Here is a 20154-nt window from a genome sequence, read left to right as displayed (position 1 = left end):
GGTGCACGGAGGGGACTTCAGGGGACAGCTGGGAGCGCGGGTGGGCAGCGTGGGGCGTGAGCGCTCAGGACAGCTGCGGGGTAAGCGCGGAGGAGTCTCATGGGCCTGTGAGGTGGCTCATTGGCACGCGGTGGGGAGCTCCTGGGTGCAGGGCGGCTCACGGATGCACAGGCACGTCGTGAGCACACGCGGACGACTCTGAGCACACGCGGCTCCCAGGCACCCCGAGGAACCCAGGCCCCTCGCGTGTGCAAAGCCACACGCCTTACAGCACAGCACCGTGCGCTCTGCCACCAGCCCGGCCACAGGCGTGCTCCCGGTGTGGAGGAAGCCTGGTGGGTGGCTGGGGGACCAGAGCCCTGTGTGTCCCTAAGGGTTTGTCGGGGTATACAGGGGGTCCGCACCGGGGCTCCCTACCCCCTGGAGTGTCCCCCTCCCCAGGAGCACCCCAGTTCCCAAGGGCATCCCCCCCGGGCTGTCCCCCTCCCCTGGGGTGTCTCCCACCGCCAGGTGCCCCACTTCCCTGGGGCACCACACCCCCCAGGCTGAGCCCCTTCTCCCCTGGAACTCCCCACCCCGGGGGCAACCCTATTCCCCAGGGCATGTCCACCCCCTGGGTGTCCCCCTACCCTCTGGGGCCCCACTTCCCTGGGCGTCCCCCCCAGGCCATCCCCCTTCCAGGGCCTCGCCCCCACACAGCACCTTCAGTCTGGGGCTTCACCAGGTCCAGCATTTGGCACAGGCAGTCCTCGAAGGGCAGGGCCTCGATGGCCATGCTGTCCAGCCGCCGGCACTGCTCCTCGTAGAAGTACTCCAGCTCGAACATGGACAGCGCCCCATCCCCGTCCAAGTCCATGCAGCGGAACCAGTACTCGATGCTGCGGCCGGGAGGGTTAGACGTATGCTGGGACAGCCGTCCACCCAGACCCTTTCTGACCAGGGTGACCTGCACGTGGACAGACCCCACTCCCAAGACCACACCCTTGTGTGACCCCCTCCGAGACGACCTCACGGGGATGGGCCGCGGGGAGTGCCCTCACCGATGGGTGACCACTGGGCTCCTCTTGAGAGGGCCCTAACAGCCTGAACAGAGCGCGGGCCCCGACACCCACCTGGTGGGGGTCTTCTTGTCCTCCTCGGAGATCAGAAACCAGACAAAGTCCGCGTAGCTGATTTTTCCTTCCTTCTGGACCTTTTTCCCTCTGGATTCAAGAGATAAGGGCGGTGTCCGGGAGAAGCAGCCTGAGGCGGGGGTCCCTGCCCACGCCCAGGGATGACGGGAGCCCTGCAAGGACCCAGTCCCAGACTTGTTCCCACCCGGAGGTGCCTGACAGGCTGTGTGGCTGCAGGGGAGGGTCTCTCAGGGCTGGAGGGGGCAGGGGGACGAGGATTGGGGCAGAAGAACCTGCCCAGCTCAGAGCCCCCTCACAGCCTTGCATGCCCAGGGCCTGTGTCCCCCTCATGCATGGCATCATATGCCAAGAGCGTGCTTTGTGTGCCCGTAACTTATGATGTCACAAGTGTGATCATGCGTGTCCTTTACATATGCCTGCACATGGCAAAGGCGTGTATGTCCTTTACACATGACCTTTTGAATGGCACACGTTGTCTCTCTTACTCATGACTTCCTGTGACAACGGCGTGTATCCCCGTTGCCTGTGGCCTCATATGCCAAAACCCTATACACATGCTCCCAAGGCACGACTTCAGGTGCCTCAGAATACGCCCCCACCCCGGTCAGGAGTGACAGGCAGAGCCGGATGCTTCCGGGAAAGCCAGCCCAGCCCTGCTGGGAGCCTGCTGGCACGCACCGCGTCACAGCTCCGGAGAAGATCCGGTCAATCATCTTGGTGGAAATAGCTGCAAAAGAGGAGTCAGGCTGTGAGTCCCGCTCGGGGGTCCTGGTGCCCTACGCGGCGGCTGTGGACGTGGCCAGGCGGGCTCCAGGCCGAACCTGGAGACCCAGGTCTGGCTGGGCGGGACCCTGGGGGCCTGAATTTCCTGCACACGCCTCCTCGGACACTGCCCACCGCTTCCCAGTCCTGGGTGTGTGTGTGTCGGTGTGTGTGTATATATGTGCTGTAAGGGCTGCAAGGAGATCCAACCAGCCCATCCTCAAGGAAATCAACCCGGAATATTCACTGGAGGGACTGATGCTGAAGCTGAAACTCCAATACTTTGGCCACCTGAGGCAAAGAGCTGACTCACTTTCCCTGATGCTGGGAAAGATTGAAGGCAGGAGGAGAAGGGGGCGACAGAGGATGAGATGGCTGGAGCCATCACCGAGTCAATGGACATGAGTTTGGATAAACTCCAGGAAATGGTGATGGACAGGAAGGCCTGGCGTGCTGCAGTCCATGGGGTCGCAAAGAGTCAGACACGACCGAGCAGCTGAACAAAGGTGTGTCCCAAGTTGTGTCAGTCGTGTCCGACTCTCTGCGACCCCGTGGACTGTAGCCCACCAGGCTCCTCTGTCCATGAGATTCTCCAGGCAAGAATACTGCAGTGAGTCGCCATTCCCTTCTCCAGGCGATGTTCCTAACCCAGGAATTGAACCTGAGTCTCTTGCATCTCCTGCACTGGCAGACAGGTTCTTAAACCAGCTGAGCCTCTGGGGAAACCCACCCAGTCCAGGGACCTGAGCCAGAGTCCAAGTTTCAGAGGGAGGCGCTGGCCCCAGAGCTCCAGGACAAGTGGAATGTGGACAGCAGGACGCACGTTCACTCCTGCACAGGCTCTGCCTCCAAACACACAACGCGCTTGTGGTCAGAACCCAGATGCATGTCAACCACGTTCACGGAAGAAAGAGTGGAAGGCCGGGGCTGTCAGATGGATCACCACACACGGGGTGGCTTAAACAGCACATGGTGACCCTCCCCTCGTCCTGGAGGCTGGAGTCGGAGCCCCAGGTGTGGGCAGGGTTGGTCCCTCCTGTGTGTGTGGACGGCATCTCCTCCCCGAGTCCTCACATGCTCGCCCCTGTGTGCATCTGTGTCCCGACCTCCCCTTCTCATCACGACCCCAGTCCTGTGGGATCAGAACCAGCCTAGTGACCTCATTTCACCTTCAGCCCCTGTTTAAAGACCATGTCCAAACACAGCACCTCCTGAAATCTCAGGGATCACAACTCAAGTATATTAATCTTGGGGACACTTTTCAGCCCCTACTTAGGCAAGTAACCACAAAAAAATGGGGAAATACAGACAAAACGTCCTTTCCTCCCCATTCATCCTGGCTCAATAAAAGTCCCCTCTGAGAGGAACGACTGGATGGTGTCAGCTGCTGAACGGGGTTTTCCAAAGAGATACATCCACATCCTGCCTCCTGGCGTGGGAACTGGATCTTATGTGAAAACAGGGTCTCTGCAGAGGTGATAGTGAAGGTCTGAGATGAGGCCCTCCTGGATGGGGATGGCCCTAAACCCAGGGACAGGGTCCTTATAAGACACAGAAGGGAGACACGGACACAGGAGAAGGCACGTGGAGACGGAGGCAGAGACGGGAGGGAGGCGGCCACCAGCCCAGGGACAGACGCCCGGAGCCCCCAGAAGCTGGAAGAGACGGGAAGGACCCTCCTCTGGAGCCTCTGCAGGGAGCCCAGCCCTGGGAACCCCTGACCTCAGATGTGTGGTCCCCAGGGCTGGGGGAGGACGGGTGTTGAGCCCCCATCTGTGGTCATCTGTTACAGTTGCCTCAGGTAACCCTCAAGGCCCTCGTGGGTCTCGGGCCTTCATAAACAAGTTCATTTAGAATTTCCGGTGTCACAACTGGGAGGATAACTTCCTGTTTGAGGGCCCCCCCACGCACATGAGAACAGCCCCAGGGAACCAGGACAGCTGACTCAGATGCACTCCCACACCTGGCAAGATGACGGCAGAAAAACCACTCGGGACGGTCAGCTCCACCCCGGCCCGCTCCTCTCCACACAGGAGGGCGAGCCCATGCAAAACCCGCACTGATACAGCCTATGGGCACGCCAGGGACTGTACCTGAAACCACCCCGTGTCCTGTCCCAGCCAGCAAGACCCCCGTGTCCCAGGGTCACTAGTGTCCCCAGGACAAACGAGGCCACGAAGACCCCAGCAAGCGGCCCTGTTTGGTGACAGACCCCCAAAAGCGGCTGACGAGAGCCACCGGACGTGAGAACCACACAGGTGGACAGAAGGCCTTGGGGACGTGGCAACCAGCCCTGGACCACAAGGTGGGTGCCTCAGGGCCTGATGAGTGCATCCTGGCCACCAAGGCCTGTGCTGATCTCACAGCGGGGGTCAGAGTCGAGACCAACAGTGGAACTGAGAGGAACCCACGCACACTCAGGTGTCCATGCACCAGGATCGCGGGGCCCTTGGGGGACCAGCCTGAGGGATTCAGGGAGTAGACGGCTGGCCTGGGGGACTGACCTCGGAGGCCCATCCAGGCCACACTGACCACAAACAAATGAATGCCCAGAGAATTCAGAAACACGCTCACGGCTGCAATTACCTGACAACCCATCACATCAAAACCTACAATTTTAAAGAAATAGTTGACAAAACTAAAAATCCATCACACAGGTAAATTTTAGCCCATTTTGCGTACCCTGAAGGTTTGGTTTCTTGTAAAGGGAGGTGCAGGGAACTCAAACCAGGGTTCTGTGAGAACCTAGAGGGGTGGGAGGGGACATGTGTGTACCTATGGCTGACTCACCTTGAGGTTTGGGAGAAACCAACACAATTTTGTAAAGCAATTATCCTTCAATTAAAAAAGTAATAAATTTTTAAAAAGCATTTATACAGGCTTCCTCACTGCTGCTCCTAAAATTCAGGGAGGCTGGGTTTTAGCTTTTCCAGCCTCTATGTCGTGAGGACAGACAAAGGCTCTGGGGTCAAACCCAGAGGATGGAGTCGAAACCTCCCCAGGAAACGTGTCTCTGCTGTTCTCAACAGGCCGAATCCAGGCCTGACGCCGCCAGCCCACCCGTCACGGCCACAGGGCCCTGGGCTGGGACTTGGTGTCCAGATGGCACCGTGCCCCCACAGGCAGGCGCTAGAGGGCCTGGCAGCAGGCAGCACCAGCAACACGGCAGGAAGGGCGACACAGAGCCCTGTGGGAACAGGCGTCTCCCCTGCGGGGACAGGTGCTGTGAGCCCGGTGCTGACCCGTGGACTGGCCCCCACCGAGCCCATCAGGGGACCCAGCCTGAGATGGTGGCAGGCGTGACCCCCCCTTCTGAGGGACACAGAGGAGACCGGGGGTGGGAAGAGTTGGGGAATGAAAAGGGCTCCGAGGGGGAGCCACCAAGTGCTGGACATCTCCCCGTCCACGCCAGCCTGAGGGCGCCCCCAACGCCATGCCGTGAGTGTATACCTGTGTCCTGTGTCCCGCAGCAGGTCCGGCGGGAGTCCAGGTCAGGCCCCGAGGGTGAGGGGTCGGGTGGCATGGGGGCAGCCGCGGCCTCTCTCCGGAGACCAGGAGCCCCCACGTAGCGCCCGCTCCGGCGGAGTCCCGGCCCTGCCCCACCCCCAGCGGGGGGAGCGCTCACCATGATCGTTGTGTCGGGCCAGGTCCTGCGCATCAATGAGCAGGTCGTGGTCCGTGTCCAGCTCCCAGAACTTGCAGTAGATGACGTAGAAGTGCTCGTAGGAGAAGAACTCCGTCAGCTGGTTGATGTCTGCCTCCTCCTCCAGGAGAGCCACGTTCTGCAGGACACAACACAGAACTGCCAGTGGGGACTCCAGGGCACGGAGTGCAAACAGGCCGTCCAGTGAGGATGGGCCCAGATCCCGTGTCGGGGAGGCAGGGTCAGAGCAGGGCAAGGCCGTGTGAGGGCCGGGAGGGGCAACCGGGTCAGGGGTGCACCGGGGTCAGGCCTGGGTCACAGACACGGAGGGGAGAAGGTGGGGGATGGGGGAGGAGAGGAGGATGGAGGGTCGGTTCCGTGCGAATAGACTACAGGGTGGGAGGTAACTGATGAACAGAGGGATGGACGGGTGGGCGGGTGGGGGGACGTGTGGGAGGGGGGACAGATGGACGGGGAGGGGCGGGGGCGTGCCTGGGCGGGGGGGAGGACGGGCGGGTGGAGGAGGGGTCACTGTCCCCATCCTGAGACCATAGCGCGCACCTGCAGGAACGTGCTCCTCCGCAGCTCGGCGCACGTGATCCTGCCCGACCAGGACCGGTTGACGGTGTAGAAGATCCTCTGGATAACCTGCGGGGCACGGACGGGGCACGTCAGCCCTGCACAGTGATGTGGGCGCTGCAGGGCTCCACGGGAGGCCCACGTGTGAGCGCGCCAGGCTGCCCGGTGACCCCCTGGGTGGCCTCCCCAGGGACTTGGGACGGTGTGCTGCAGGACCACGAGCCGCCAGCAGAGGGCGGCCGCCCCGCACACGGCGGAGGGTCGGGAAGGAGGCCCGCTGGATCCCAGGGGGACCCAGTACAGCGGGAGCTGCCCTCGGCCGCCCTCGAGCTGGATGGGGCGGGGACAGCAGCACGGGGGCCGGCAGCCCACACAGCGCGGCCTAAAGCTCGGCTCCGGCCCTTCCGCGAGCACCTGACCAACCGCCGGGAGAAGAGCATGAGCTCGAAGCCGAGAGAGCGCCCCCCGCCCCTGCAAACGGAGGCCCGGCAGGGCACAGGGCCCCCTGGTCCGGACAGCAGTGCCTTGGGACAGGACGCCCCCTCCCCTGTCCCCCTCCCCCTCCCGTCCCCACCCAGGGCGCCCTCTCTCTGTCCCCATCCACGATGTCCCCTCCCCTGCTCCTGTGAGACGGCCCCTACCCACCCCGCTGTAGGCTGTCCCGTCCCCTAGGACAGCGGCCACCCCGTCCCCTGTGTGTTTAGGAGCCCTCGGCATGCAGCAGTGTCTCCGGCCCGCGGTCAGTGTGGCTGGAAGCAGCCTCAGCTTAGACGGTCACTGCTAGTCAGGGAGCAGAGTGGCACGGTGTATGCGTGAGGCGGGCCTGGGAACCACGGGCACAGGAGCTGCGCAGGTGCCCACACCCCCACCCCGCCCCGCCCGCGTCCCCTCCCCCTGCGTGTCCGCCCCACCCACACGTGTGCACTGTGCTGCAGGACAAGAGTGCTCCCAGCCCGTGTTTCCAGGGGCTGCCCACCACCCACCTGCACCCAGAGCCAGGCCATGTGTGTGGGCAAGAGCCCTTCCCCCCAGGTGACCCCGGCCCAGGGCAGGGGCGGGGCCTGGGCTGCAGGTCCGTGTCCCCAGGCGGGACCCACGCCCCACGCAGAGCACCCGCGCCTGATGCTCAGAACCTGAAACCCTGCTGCCTGGGAGGCAGAGGGTAGGGTCTCTGGACATGCCCTCACCTGCCAGGACCTGCGCCCCGTCCGACCCTGGGACTCGGCGACATGCCCTGCGTGGGGCCCATGTGGGCCACACCGCTCACCTCTCCCGAGCCCCAGAGAAAAGGACCACAGACACCTGAGCCTGGTGACAGAGTGGGGAGTGAGGGCCACGGACACTGCACTCACCGTGGTGATGTAGCGAGAATGGAACTCGGCCGCCTCCTTCAGGAACGCCAGGCCGGGATGCGTGTTCACCACGTCCTGCAGGGGGACAGCACCCAGCCCTGGGACACGCCACGGGACCGCCCACAGTCCCCAGGGCCGAGAACCCATGTGTCCACCAGAACCCCAGGGTCGCACAGGCAGGCCCGGGGCCGCCCCCGTGGAGTCCCCTCGAACACACAGGTATATGAAATCACGTCAGAGCAAGACTGTACTGTCGGGCCGTGTCTGAGGAAGGACGGAGCTCTGAGCGGAGGTGGCTGTCACGGCCTCTCACGACCAAGGGTGACCTGACACATATGAACACGCACACACCAGCGTGTGAGGGCACCCCACACTCTGAGAAGGAGCATGTGACACGTCCTCGTGTGATGAAGGACTAGAGTCCCGGGAGCCCTTTAAACGGCTCTCACTCACGCCCTCTGCCTAACTTTGCCTGTTCCATGTTTTAAGTGGAACGTACAGGTAGCCAACCATCACTTTAAATTCTCCTCCAGAAAATGGAGCATGAAGTCCTGAACAAACTGTGCTAAAGGAAGCAGAAAGGCATTTAGAATGAGCATCCTGCAAACCCTGACCCGGTCTGTGACAGCCTGGCACTGAACGGCCCGGTGCCCGTCTGAGTCCAGGCGCCCAGGCTCAGGGGTGGAGCTGTCCACTCCGTCCCACTGCTCATACGGCCCCTGAGGGGCTGCACGGGGCCAGCCCGTGGAGGCGGCCCCCCGAGGGCACAGAGCCAGGCTCCCACACAGCAGAGGCGGCCCCCAGGGGCAGAGAGCCAGGCTCCCACACGCAGGTGTAGAATAGGGATGCACCTGTGAAGGGGGGGGGGGGGGTGTGCAGCAGAGACAGGACATGCGTGTGGTGGGCAGGTGCAGATTGGGGTGTGCACTGCGCAAGGCAGTGACACATGGACGGCGGCATGTGCAGTGCACAGCAGGACACACGGGAGAGGAGCACAGAGTGGGCGGCGGGCACGCACCTGCAGGAAGGGCACGAAGTCCTCCTGCACCAGGTAGCTGCAGCCGGGGCTCACAAGCAGGTGCACGAATTTGGCAGCGTCATCATGACAGTTCTGCAGGACCCTGGGCGACAGAGCACACCCCCACTGACCCCCTGCGCGTCCACAGGCCCCCGCCCAGACTCGGGCCCCAGGAGGTACATGGCAGCTGTGCCGGGAGCCCCAGGCACGGTCTCCCCTAGACGTGACCGTCCCAGCCGCCGGGAACCCCCAGATGTGACTGTCCTAGCTGCCGGGACCCGCAGGCAGGTCTCCCCCAGAGTGACGGTCCCGGCCACAGGAGTACCAGCCAGGGTGGGGGACAGCTGGGGACACCCCCCTCTCGGGACTCACTTTCTCCACATGGCGACGAACTTGTGGACAGACACAGAGCCGGTGCGCTCACCGCCAGCACTGCAGAAGAGCGGTCCTTTCCAGTAGAGCGGGCAGCCACAGGCCTGTGGGAGGGGCAGGGACATGGGTGAGCTCGTCCTGGCCCCCACGGCGGCCCGACCCCAACGAGGCAGGGAGAGCCGCTGTGTGCAGACGGCGCGCCCCACACAGCCCAGCGTGTCTCTAAGGACACGGCAGCCCCTCGCCCTCAGTCACACGGGTGATGGGGACACAGACACTGCTCCTGAGGATGCGCTGTGCACCTCGTCCCCCGACCAGAGCCTGACAGTCAGCAACCGGGACAGGGGAGGTGAACACACCCCTAACGCCAGAGTCTCAGCATCTCATGACCCATGAGGAGAGCATAAATGACAGAGGAGACCGTGAAATACTCGGGACACAAGGACGCTCCTGCAACACCGCACATCTCAGGGGTCACAGTGACCACATTGCTCACAGTCACAGCTTTCAAGACCCTGATGCTGGCAAAGACTGAAGGCGGGAGAAGAAGGGGACGACAGAGGATGAGATGGTTGGATGGCATCACCGACTCGATGGATGTGGGTTTGAGCAAACTCTGGGGTTGGGGATGGACAGGGAAGACATACTGCAGTCCATGGGGTCACAAACAGTCGGACGTGACTGAACGACTGAACAACAACAGAAGGCATTGAAGAGGAATGGAAACAACGGAGACGCTCTGACTGCTTTATTTCCTGGTGGCAAGACTGCAGATGGGCTTAAGTTTCGCCCTCAACACTTTGGTCAAATCCTGGGACAGACACCAGCAGACGTGAACACCTTTACCAACAGTCCTGCAGACACCCAACTCATGCGGGCAAAACCAGCAGAGTCCAAAATAGATGGGAACACTCCCCCCAGACCCGGGTTCGACTTCTGGAGTAAGATCCCATGGAGAGAGAAACGGGAATCCACTCTACCATCCCTGCCTGGAGAATCCCACGGACAGAGGAACCTGGCGGGCTATATTCCATGGGGTTGCAAAGTCAGACAGCCCTGAGCGACTGAACAAGAACAACAGAAAAAAGGCAAACAGCTCAGTGAACGGCTCAGGGTGACCCCCCTCAGGCCCACGAGCTGTGCACTGATGGGCCCCGCAAGCAAAGAGCACGAACGGGGTCAGGACTGCAGAGGGAGACGTGGAGGAAACACGTAAGCAGATCCCAGCAGACACGACCGCGTGACGGTCTTGAGAGCAGACCCAGACACTGGCCACAAGAGGACTTGTGGCTCCCACCGGCGACCAGGGAGGGGGTGCCCTGCACCAAGGCTGTTCCCGCAGCACCACTGCGCATCCCAGCCAGCATCTCACAAACCCAATCAGCACACGAGGCAGGGCAGCCCGACGCTATTCCCGCAGCCCCAGTCTGCATCCACAGAGACCCGGCCACAGCCATGGGGAGAGTGTGAGAGCAGGGAAGACATGCAGTGAGGACAGGAAGGGTCAGCACTGAGGAGGGAGCACCACAGTGAGGACGGGGAGGGTCAGCACTGAGGAGGGAGCACCACAGTGAGCATGGGGAGGGGTCAGCGCTGAGGAGAGGACCACAGTGAGGACGGGCAGGGTCAGCACTGAGGAGGGAGCATCACAGTGAGGACGGAGAGGGGTCAGCACTGAGGAGGAAGCACCACAGTGAGGACGGGGAGGGGTCAGCACTGAGGAGGAAGCACCACAGTGAGGACGAGGAGGGATCAGTGCTGAGGAGGGAGCACCACAGTAAGCATGGAGTGGGGTCAGCACTGAGGAGGGAGCACCACAGTGAAGATGGGAAGGGTAAGCACTGAGGACGGAGCACCACAGTGAGGACGGAGAGGGGTCAGCACTGAGCAGGGAGCACCACAGTGAAGATGGGGAGAGTAAGCACTGAGGACGGAGCACCACAGTGAGGACGAGGAGGGGTCAGCACTGAGCAGGGAGCACCACAGTGAGCACGGGGAGGGGTCAGCACTGAACAGGGAGCACCACAGTGAGCACGGGGAGGGGTCAGCACAGATGAGGGGAGAGCACCACAGTGAGCACGGGGAGGGGTCAGCGCTGAGTAGGGAGCACCACAGTGAGCATGGGGAGGGGTCAGCGCTGAGGAGGGAGCACCACAGTGAGCACAAGGAGGGGTCAGCACTGAGCAGGGAGCACCACAGTGAGCACAAGGAGGGGTCAGCACTGAGGAGCGAGCACCATAGTGAGCACGGGGAGGGGTCAGCACTGAGGAGAGGACAGAGCACCACAGTGAGGATGGTGGTGGGGTAGGCAGGGGCCAGGAGTGTCCGGATCCTGGGGTAGGATCGCCCTGCCCGGCTCTAGAGATGACCCGTTGCCCACATGCAAGAGTGTCCAGGGCGTGACTCCTACACGGCTGCAGAAGGTGCCAAGGCAAGTGGGTGTTGGAGGAGGGGGCTGCTGAACGGGTGAGAAGCCGCTCGGCACCATGTGCAGAAGAAGTGCCCCTTCTTCCTGCCCCATGCAGGCAATCACCGCGCTACGAGCACAGTTCGTACCTGAACAGAAGAGTTTACCACCCCAACTTACAGAGGAAAACACAAGAGAAAATGCTCATGGCCTACACTTTCTATCAAGGACAGAAATACGTAAACCACAAAATAAAGAATCTGAGGACCAGGCAGGATGTAAATTAAAACCATCTGTAATTCCAGAGGCTGACAGAAGAGTGGAAAGGCAAGGGAAGACTGGGAAAAAAAACAGCTGGGACAAGGACCTCTGACCAGTGCTCGTATCTGGAGAACACACAAGACACGTGGACCTCAACACTAAGGAACACTGGGTGCTTGACGGGCAAACGATCTGAACACACATGGCGTCAAACAAGGTATAAATGACATAAATGGTACGCATACAGATGCTCAGTGCTGTGCGTCATTAGAACTGTGCAGCCAGAACAAGTGCCCGCTGTGATTCTACACAGGTGAGGTGCTACTGAACTAACCAATCCAGTGACAGAAAGTGCCCAGGGGGGCCTGGCTGGACTGGGCTGGACCGATAGTGAGTTGGGGGTTTGCCAGAAACGCTTCTGATCTGACGGGTGGACAGTTTCACGGAGACACGCACACCCCCAAAGGGGATGAAGCTGTCCACAGTAAATACCTACTGCTCAGCTCACGTCATTGTCCCCAAGACAGCGCCCAAAAAAGGGAAAGATGCCGACAAGAAACACATACACCATCAGAGACTGAACCTAGCCGTTACAGAAACGAGACGAGAAGCTAGAGTAAGCGACTTCAGCACCCAGACACACACACACAGACACACACACACATCCCAGTGTGACCTCAGCGTGCGCACACACATCCTCCCAGTGTGACCTCAGCGTGCACACACACCCCCCCAATGTGACCTCAGCATGCGCGCACACACACCCCAGTGTGATCTCAGCGTGCACACACACACACCCCAGTCTGACCTCAGCACACAGACACATACACACAGACACGCCAGTGTGACCTCAGCACACACACACACACACAGCACTCACACATCCCAGTGTGACCTCAGCATACAAAGACACACACACACCCCCCAGTGTGACCTCAGCACACAAAGACACACACCCCAGTGTGACCTCAGCACACAGACACACACACACAGACACGCCAGTATGACCTCAGCACACACACAAACAGACACCCACACATCCCAGTGTGACCTCATCATGCACACACGCACACACACACACCCCAGTGAGGCTGAAAACCGCAGACACCAAGAGCCGGCGTCTCATTGCTCGCTATACGTGCCCAAGACAGGCACACCGGAAGATGGCCTTGTACTTCATGTTAAATTAAACATACTGCCAGCAGATGACCCAGCAATTCAACAGGCATTCCTTACCTCAGGCAGATGCAGAGCCGTCGCTGGAATCCTGGGAACACAAACGTAAACTCTATGCACGAGACGGCACTGGGAAGGCCCAAACATTCACGCACCGGTAAACACACACCGAGGGACACGCGCGCACAGGAGGCCACTCGGCAGTAAACGCTGGGGACAAATACCACAGGTGTGCCCAGAAACCAGAGACAGCCCCCACGGGTCCCCCGTGACATTCTTGACCAAGCAAAACAACGGCAGCAGAAGGCCCGGGAGTAGGGTGCGTGGGGCCCGGGACAAATGCCGTCTGGAGGAGCAGACACAGAGAGACCATACGGGGCTACAAAGAACTGCACGCAGCAGAGGGGCGGAGCACTGCTGCCAAGACACAAAGGCCAGCCCAGCGGCCCTTCTGGGGAGCTGGGAGCAGAGGCCCATCCTGCCCCACTGACCCCTGCACACAGCCCTGCCAAGGTGGGGGCACACGCCCCAGCCAGGCCCTCGGGCCCGACCACCGATCAAGGAGTCCAGGAAGCCTGGTCAGCAACACGGGGAGGGGACCTGGAGCAAGAGGGGGCGCGTGAGACATCCTGGTGTCCCCTCTGTTATTCAGTCACTAACTCATGTCTGACTCTGCGCAACCCCATGGACTGTAGCCCGCTGGACTCCTCTGTCCATGGAAGCCTCCGGGCAAGAATACTGCAGAGGGCTGCCGTTGCCTGCTTCAGGGCATCCTGCCAACCCAGGGATCTAACCCACGTCTCCTGCACTGGCAGGCGGGTTCTTTACCACCGAGCCACCTGGGAAGCCTATAGCGCTCCCTATATAAATCCAAAAATTGAATCACCGTGTTATCCAACAGCCCCACTCCTGACCATGTTATCTGGAAAAGATGAAAACTGAAATTCAAAGATTCATGCCCCCAGCGTTCACAGCAGCACTATCTATAACAGTGAAGAGATGGATCCCAGGGGCGGACACTGACACTGTGGAAAACTGTGTACTTACGGTGGGGAAATTTTACTCTGTGCCCATTATATCTCAATAAATCTGACTGAAAAACAAAATTAATTGTTTGATTCAAGAATCTAAGAAAAACTGACAATAGACAAATGTGTAAGAAAACAATAAAGATGTGAGCAGAGACTGATGAAACAGGTAAGCAAAAAACTGAAGTACTCTACGAAGCTGACGGACGCTTATCTGAAAAAAGAGAAGTGAATCTCTAGACTAGTCAAAATGAATCAGAAATAAATAACCCTACAAATAAAAATGGCCACACGTACAGATCTGATATTCTTGTATTAGAAGAATATTGTCAAAATGACTATACAGCCCAAGGTAATCTACAGATTCGGTGCAACTGCTATCAAATTAACTGGTGACATTTTTCACAGAACTAGAACAAAAACTTTAAAAATCTGTATGGAGACATAAAAGACCCCAAATAGCCAAAGCAATCTTGAGAAAAAACTGAGCTGGAGGAGTCATGGCTTTAGACTAGAAAGCTACAGTACTCAAAATTGTATTTGTTGTTGTTCAGTTGCTCAGTCCTGTCCGACTCTTTGCAACCTCGTGGCCTGCAGCACGCCAGGCCGCCCTGTCCTTCACCATCCCCCGGAGCTTACGCAAACTCGTGTCCACTGAGTCAGTGATGTCAAAAAGTGCGGTACTATGACGTGAAAACAGTGTGGGACTGGCATAAAACAGACGAAGACACGATGGAGCAAGACAGAGAGCCCAGAGAGAGACCCACGCGCCAGACAGAAAGCCCAGACAGACAGGATGGGACAAGACAGAGAGCCCAGAGAGAGACCCACGCACCTAGGATCAATAATCTATGACACGGGGGCAAGAACGCAGGATGCAGAAGGCAGCCTTTTCAATACGTGGTGCCGGGAAAACTGGAGAGTTACAGGCCAAAGAAGGAAAGCAGAACACACCCTAACAGCATACACAAAAGAAAACTCCAAATGGATGAAAGAGCTAAACGTGAGACCGGACACTACAAAACTCCTAGAGGAAAACACAGGCAGAACACTCTCTGACATCAATCACAAAATACCTTTCTGGACCTAACTCTCAGAGTAATAGAAACAAAAACAAAAAATAAACAAATGGGATCTGATGAAACATACAAGCGTTTGCACAGCAAAGGAAACCATAAACAAAATGAAAAGACAGAATGGGAGAAAATATTTGCAAACGATGCAACCAACAAGCAATTGATCTACAAAATATACTAATAGCTTGTGCTTGTACAAATAGCTCCTGTTTGTATATACAAACAGTTCAATATGAAAAAACAACCCAAGGGACTTCCCCGCTGAGCCAGTGGCTAAGACTCCATGTTCCCAAAGGTGGCCTGGGATTACTCCCTGATCAGGAAACTGGATCCCACGTGCTGAAACTAGAGCGCCTCATTCCACCAGTATCAAAGATCCTGGATGCTTCAACCAAGACCCAGTATGACCGAAGAAATAACAAACGTGTGCTCAGTCACTTCAGTCGTGTACAGCCAAATAAATAAACACATCGCTTCAGTTGTGTCCAACTCTTTGCGACCCCATGGACCACAGCCCACCAGACTCCTCTGTCCGTGGGATTTCCCAGGCAAGAATACTGGAGTGGGCTGCCAAACCCTACTCCATGGGATCTTCCCGACTCACTAATCAAACCCAGTCTCCTGCATTGAAGGTGGATTCTTTACCACTAGCGCCATCCTGGAAGCCCCAAATAAATAAATACATATATTTTTTAAATCCAATCAAAATATGGTCAGAAGAGCTCTGGAGAATGAAATGGAAACCCACTGCAGTATTCTTGCCTGGAAACTTCCATGGACAGAGGAGCCTGGCTGGCTACAGTCCATGGGATTGCGTGGGGCTGGACACGAATGAACGACTGGCTTTACTACCACCAGAGAGCTTCACCCACATGGCACAACATGGCCCAGTCAAATAAAGAAGAAACATGAAATAAGATGGTCAGCAGAGCTGAACAGGCATTTCTCCAAAGAAGACAGTACAGATGGCCAAAAGCACGTGAAAAGACATTCAACATAACTGACTGCTGCTGCGGCTGCTGCTAAATCGCTTCAGTCGTGTCCAACTCTGTGCGACCCCATAGGCGGCAGCCCACCAGGCTCCGCCGTCCCTGGGATTCTCCAGGCAAGAACACTGGAGTGGGCTGCCCTTTCCTCCTCCATACACACACTGCTGATATATACAATAGAGAATCAACAAGGACCCAAAGGGGAAGGGATAAAACAGGGGCTTGGGAGTAACACATACACACTGCTGATATATAAAACAGACAATCGACAAGGACCTACTGTACGTAGCACAGGGACTCTACTCAGTACTGTGTGATAATCAAATGGGAAAAGAATCTGAAAAAGAGTGGATGCCTGTCTAAGGATGCCTGACTCCCTCTGCTCACACACACTGTAAATCAACTCTTTGTTGTTCAGTTGCCCAGTCACGTCCAGCTCTGCGATCCCATGAACTGCAGGCTTTCCTGTCCTTCACTACCTCCCAGAGTTTGCCCAAGTTCATGTCCAGTGAGTCTGTGATGCCATCCAACCATCTCATCCTCTGTCGTCCCCTTCTCCTCCCGCCCTCAATCACTCCCAGCATCAAGATCTTTTCTAATGAGTCGGCTATTCGCATCAGGTAGCCAAAGGATTGGAGTTTCACCTTCAGCATCAGTCCTTCCAGTGAGTATTCAGGACTGATTTCCTTTAGTATTCACTGCTTTGATCCCCTTGCTGTTCAAGGGACTCGCAAGAGTCTTCTCCAACACCACAGTTCAAAAGCATCAATTCTTCGGTGTTCAGCCTTCTTTATGGTCCAACTCACATGCATACAGGACTACCAGGAAAACCAAAACTTTGTCTAGACGGACTTTTGCCGGCAAAGTAGCGTGTCTGTGTTTTAATCCGCTGTCTAGGTTTGTCTTTGTTTTTCTTCCAAGGAGCAGGCGTCTTTTAATTTCAAGGCTGCACTCACTGTCCACAGTGATTTTGGAGTCCAAGAAAATAAAATCTGTTACTATTACCATTGACAGAAAATAAATAAATAAGATAGAGATAAAAAAAATACAATAGACCAAGAACTGATTCTCTGAAAGAGTACACAAAATTGACCAACCTTTGACCAGGCTCACCAAGAAGAGAGAGCAAATCCAAAGAAAATAAGAAATGAAAAAGGAAAAATATCAACAAATATCACAGAAATACAAGAAATCTGTAAGAGAACAGTGTGAAGACTTATGTGCCAAGCAATCCAACAACCGAGAAAAGGACAGCTTTCCAGGAACACACAGCCCCCAAAACGGAATCTCAAAGAAACAGTAACTCGAACAAAGAGACCATTGGAAGTGAAATAGAATCTGCCATCAGAAAGCTCTGTACAAACAAAAACCCACTACCAGATGGTTTCACCAGCTAAATCTAGAAACACACAAAGAAGAACTCTTACTGATCCTTCTCAAACTGCTTCGAAGATTGAAGAGGAGGGAATACTCTCAAAGACAAGCAAACATCACCCAAATACCAAAACCAACACTACCGAAAAAGAAAATTACAGGCCAACATCTTTGATAAATACAGATGCAAAAATTCTCAACAAAATACTGGCAAACCGAATCCAACAACACATAAAAAAGATCATACACCATGACCAAGCAGGATTCACCCCAAGTTCACAAGGATGGTTCGACATACGCAAATCAATCAATGAGATACACCATGTCAGCCAAGTCCAAAAGTGCGTGTTCAGCATCCATTCAGGACAGAAACTCTCACCAGAGTGAGTGTAGAGTAAACATATCTCAACATGACAAAAGCTATCTACGACCAGGCCACAGCCAGTACTGTCCTCAACGTGGAAAGTCGAAAGCCTTCCCTTTTGGGAACAAGACAAGGATGTCCAATCTCACCATTTCTATTCAGCACAGGACTGCAAGTCCCAGCCAGAGCAATCAGACAAGGAAAAGATATAAAAGGTGTTCAAACTGGACCCGGAGCGGTGGGATGGGGTGGGAGATGAGACGGAGGCTCAAGCACATATGTATACCTATGGCTGATCCACGTTGATGGATGGCAAAAACCAACACAATACTGCCATTATCCTTCAATTAAAAATACATAAATTAGAAAATAAATGGTATCCAAATTGGAAGGCAAGTGGTAAATTATCACTATAGGCAGATGATATGATACCATGAATAGGAAACCCTAGAGACTCCACACACAACAACTCTGGAACTGATAAATGAATTCAGCAAGACAGCAAGATATAGGACTAACATATAGAAATCAGTTGCATTTCTTCACACTAATAATGAAATAGCAGAAAGGGAAAGTAAAAAAGAAATTCTTTTTAAAACTGTATCCAAAAAAATAAAGCCAACCAAGGAGGTGAGAGAGTTACATGCTGAGAAACTAAAAAAATCATTAATCAATAAATTAGAGATGATTCAAAGAAACAGAGAAATAGTCCATGCTCCTGGATTGGAAAAATTAATATGCTTAAAACGACCATTCTATCCAAGCAATCTACAGATTTAATGTGATCCCTATCAAATTAGCCATGGCATTTTTCACAGAACTGGAACAAGCAATCCTAAACTTGATATGGAACCACAAAAGACCCAGAATTGCCACAGCCATCCTAAAGAGAAAGAACAAGGCAGGAGGCGTAATGGCCCCAGGCCTCAGACAGTGCTGCAGAGCTAGAGGCAGCAAAGCAGTGTGTGTCGCTGTTATCGCTGCTCAGCAGCTCAGTCGTGTCCGACTCTGCGGCCTCACGGACCGCAGCACGCCACGGTTCCCTGTCGTCCACCATCTCCCAGAGTTTGCTCAGATTCATGTTCATGGAGTCGGTGATGCCATGCAGCCATCTCATCCTCTGTCAGCCCCTTCTCCTCCCGCCTTGAAAACACTGTGGTGCTGACACAGGAACAGACACCCAGATCAGGGGCTGCAACAGAGACTCCAGAAATAAACCCACAACTATCGTCAGTCATGCTCTGACCAGGAGGCAGGAATATACAATGGAGAAAAGAAGACAAACGCTTCAGCAAGTGGTGCTGGGAGAGGTGGAGAGATGCATACAAATCCGTGAAGTTAGAACACACCCTCACGCCATACACAAAAAAACTCAAAGTGGCTTAAGGACGTAAACGTAAGACACGCGGCCACACAACCCCTAGGAGAGAACACAGCACAACACGTTTTCTTAGGTCTGTCTCCCAAGGCAACGGGAATAAAAGCAAAAATAAACAAACAGGACCTAATCAAGCTTACAAGCTTTTGCTCAGCAAAGGAACAAAAGACAACCCACAGAACAGGACAAAATATTTGCAAACGATGTGACTCACAAAGGATTGATTTGCAAAATGTACGCATAGCTCATACAACTCAACAACACAACAATCGAAAAACGGGCCAAACGTCTAAACAGACATTTCTCCAAAGAAGACACACAGATGGCCAACGGACACAGAAAAATATGCTCAACACCGGTAATTATTAGAGAAATGCAAATCAAAACTACGATGAGGTACCACCTCACACTGCTCAGAATGGACATCACTGAAAAGGTCTACAAATAAATGCTGGAGAGGGTGTGCAGAGACAGGAACCCTCCTACAGTGTTGGGAAGAACGTAAATCGGTGCAGTCACTGTGAAAAAGTTTGGAGTTTCCTCAAAAAACTAAGAACAGAACTGCCATATAATCCAGCAATCCCACTCCTGGGCATATACCCAGAAAAAATTCTAATTCAAAAAGATACACGCACCCGTGTTCAGGGCAGCATTATTTACAACAGCCAAGACACGGAAGCAACCTAAATGTTCATCCACAGATGAACAGATAAAGAAGTGGTACAGATACGATGGAACACTACTAGGCCACAAAAAGAGTAACACGATGCCATTTGCAGCAACATGGATGGACCTAGAGGTGATCGTACTGAGTGAAGTCTGTCAGACAGAGAAAGACAACACCTAATGATATCATTTGTATAAGGGTGTGAAATACGGCACAAACGAACTTATCTGAGAAACAGAAAGACTCACAGCACAGAGATCAGACTTGGGGCGGCTGGGACGGGGCAGGGGGTGTGGCTGGAGAGGGATGGACAGGGAGTTTGCGATCAACAGATGCAAACTGTTATATATACATGATGGATACACAACAACGTCCTACTACACAGCAGAGGGAAGTGCGTCCGATATCCTGTGATAAGCCATAGTGGAAAAGGATGTGCGTATCTGTACAGCGCACGTTGTTGTGCAGCAGAGTTACCACAACATTGTGCTGCTGCTGCTAAGTCGCTTCAGTCGTGTCCGACTCTGTGCGACCCCACAGACGGCAGCCCACCAGGCTCCCCCGTCCCTGGGACT

General features: G+C 55.6%; 1 protein-coding gene across 3 annotated transcripts in view; it reads right to left on the bottom strand.

Annotated features, from left to right (window-relative positions):
• PPP2R3B (protein phosphatase 2 regulatory subunit B''beta) overlaps positions 1–20154 on the bottom strand; it is a 40818-nt gene that overhangs the window by 1697 nt on the left and 18967 nt on the right. For all 3 annotated transcript variants that reach the window (XM_061408315.1, XM_061408313.1, XM_061408314.1), the window contains 8 exons: positions 8860–8963; positions 8488–8590; positions 7470–7544; positions 6100–6186; positions 5521–5677; positions 1812–1860; positions 1113–1202; positions 703–878 (listed from right to left, as the gene is read on the bottom strand). In XM_061408315.1, the coding sequence (XP_061264299.1) occupies positions 703–878; positions 1113–1202; positions 1812–1860; positions 5521–5677; positions 6100–6186; positions 7470–7544; positions 8488–8590; positions 8860–8963 (841 nt within the window). The remainder of the gene's footprint in view (positions 1–702; positions 879–1112; positions 1203–1811; positions 1861–5520; positions 5678–6099; positions 6187–7469; positions 7545–8487; positions 8591–8859; positions 8964–20154) is intronic.

This window comes from Bos javanicus, chromosome X (genome assembly GCF_032452875.1).
Source record: "Bos javanicus breed banteng chromosome X, ARS-OSU_banteng_1.0, whole genome shotgun sequence".
In the NCBI taxonomy this organism is placed as follows: Eukaryota; Metazoa; Chordata; class Mammalia; order Artiodactyla; family Bovidae; genus Bos; species Bos javanicus.
The sequence above is the reverse complement of the archived record's forward strand: the minus strand, read 5'-3'. Positions and strand labels throughout refer to the sequence as shown.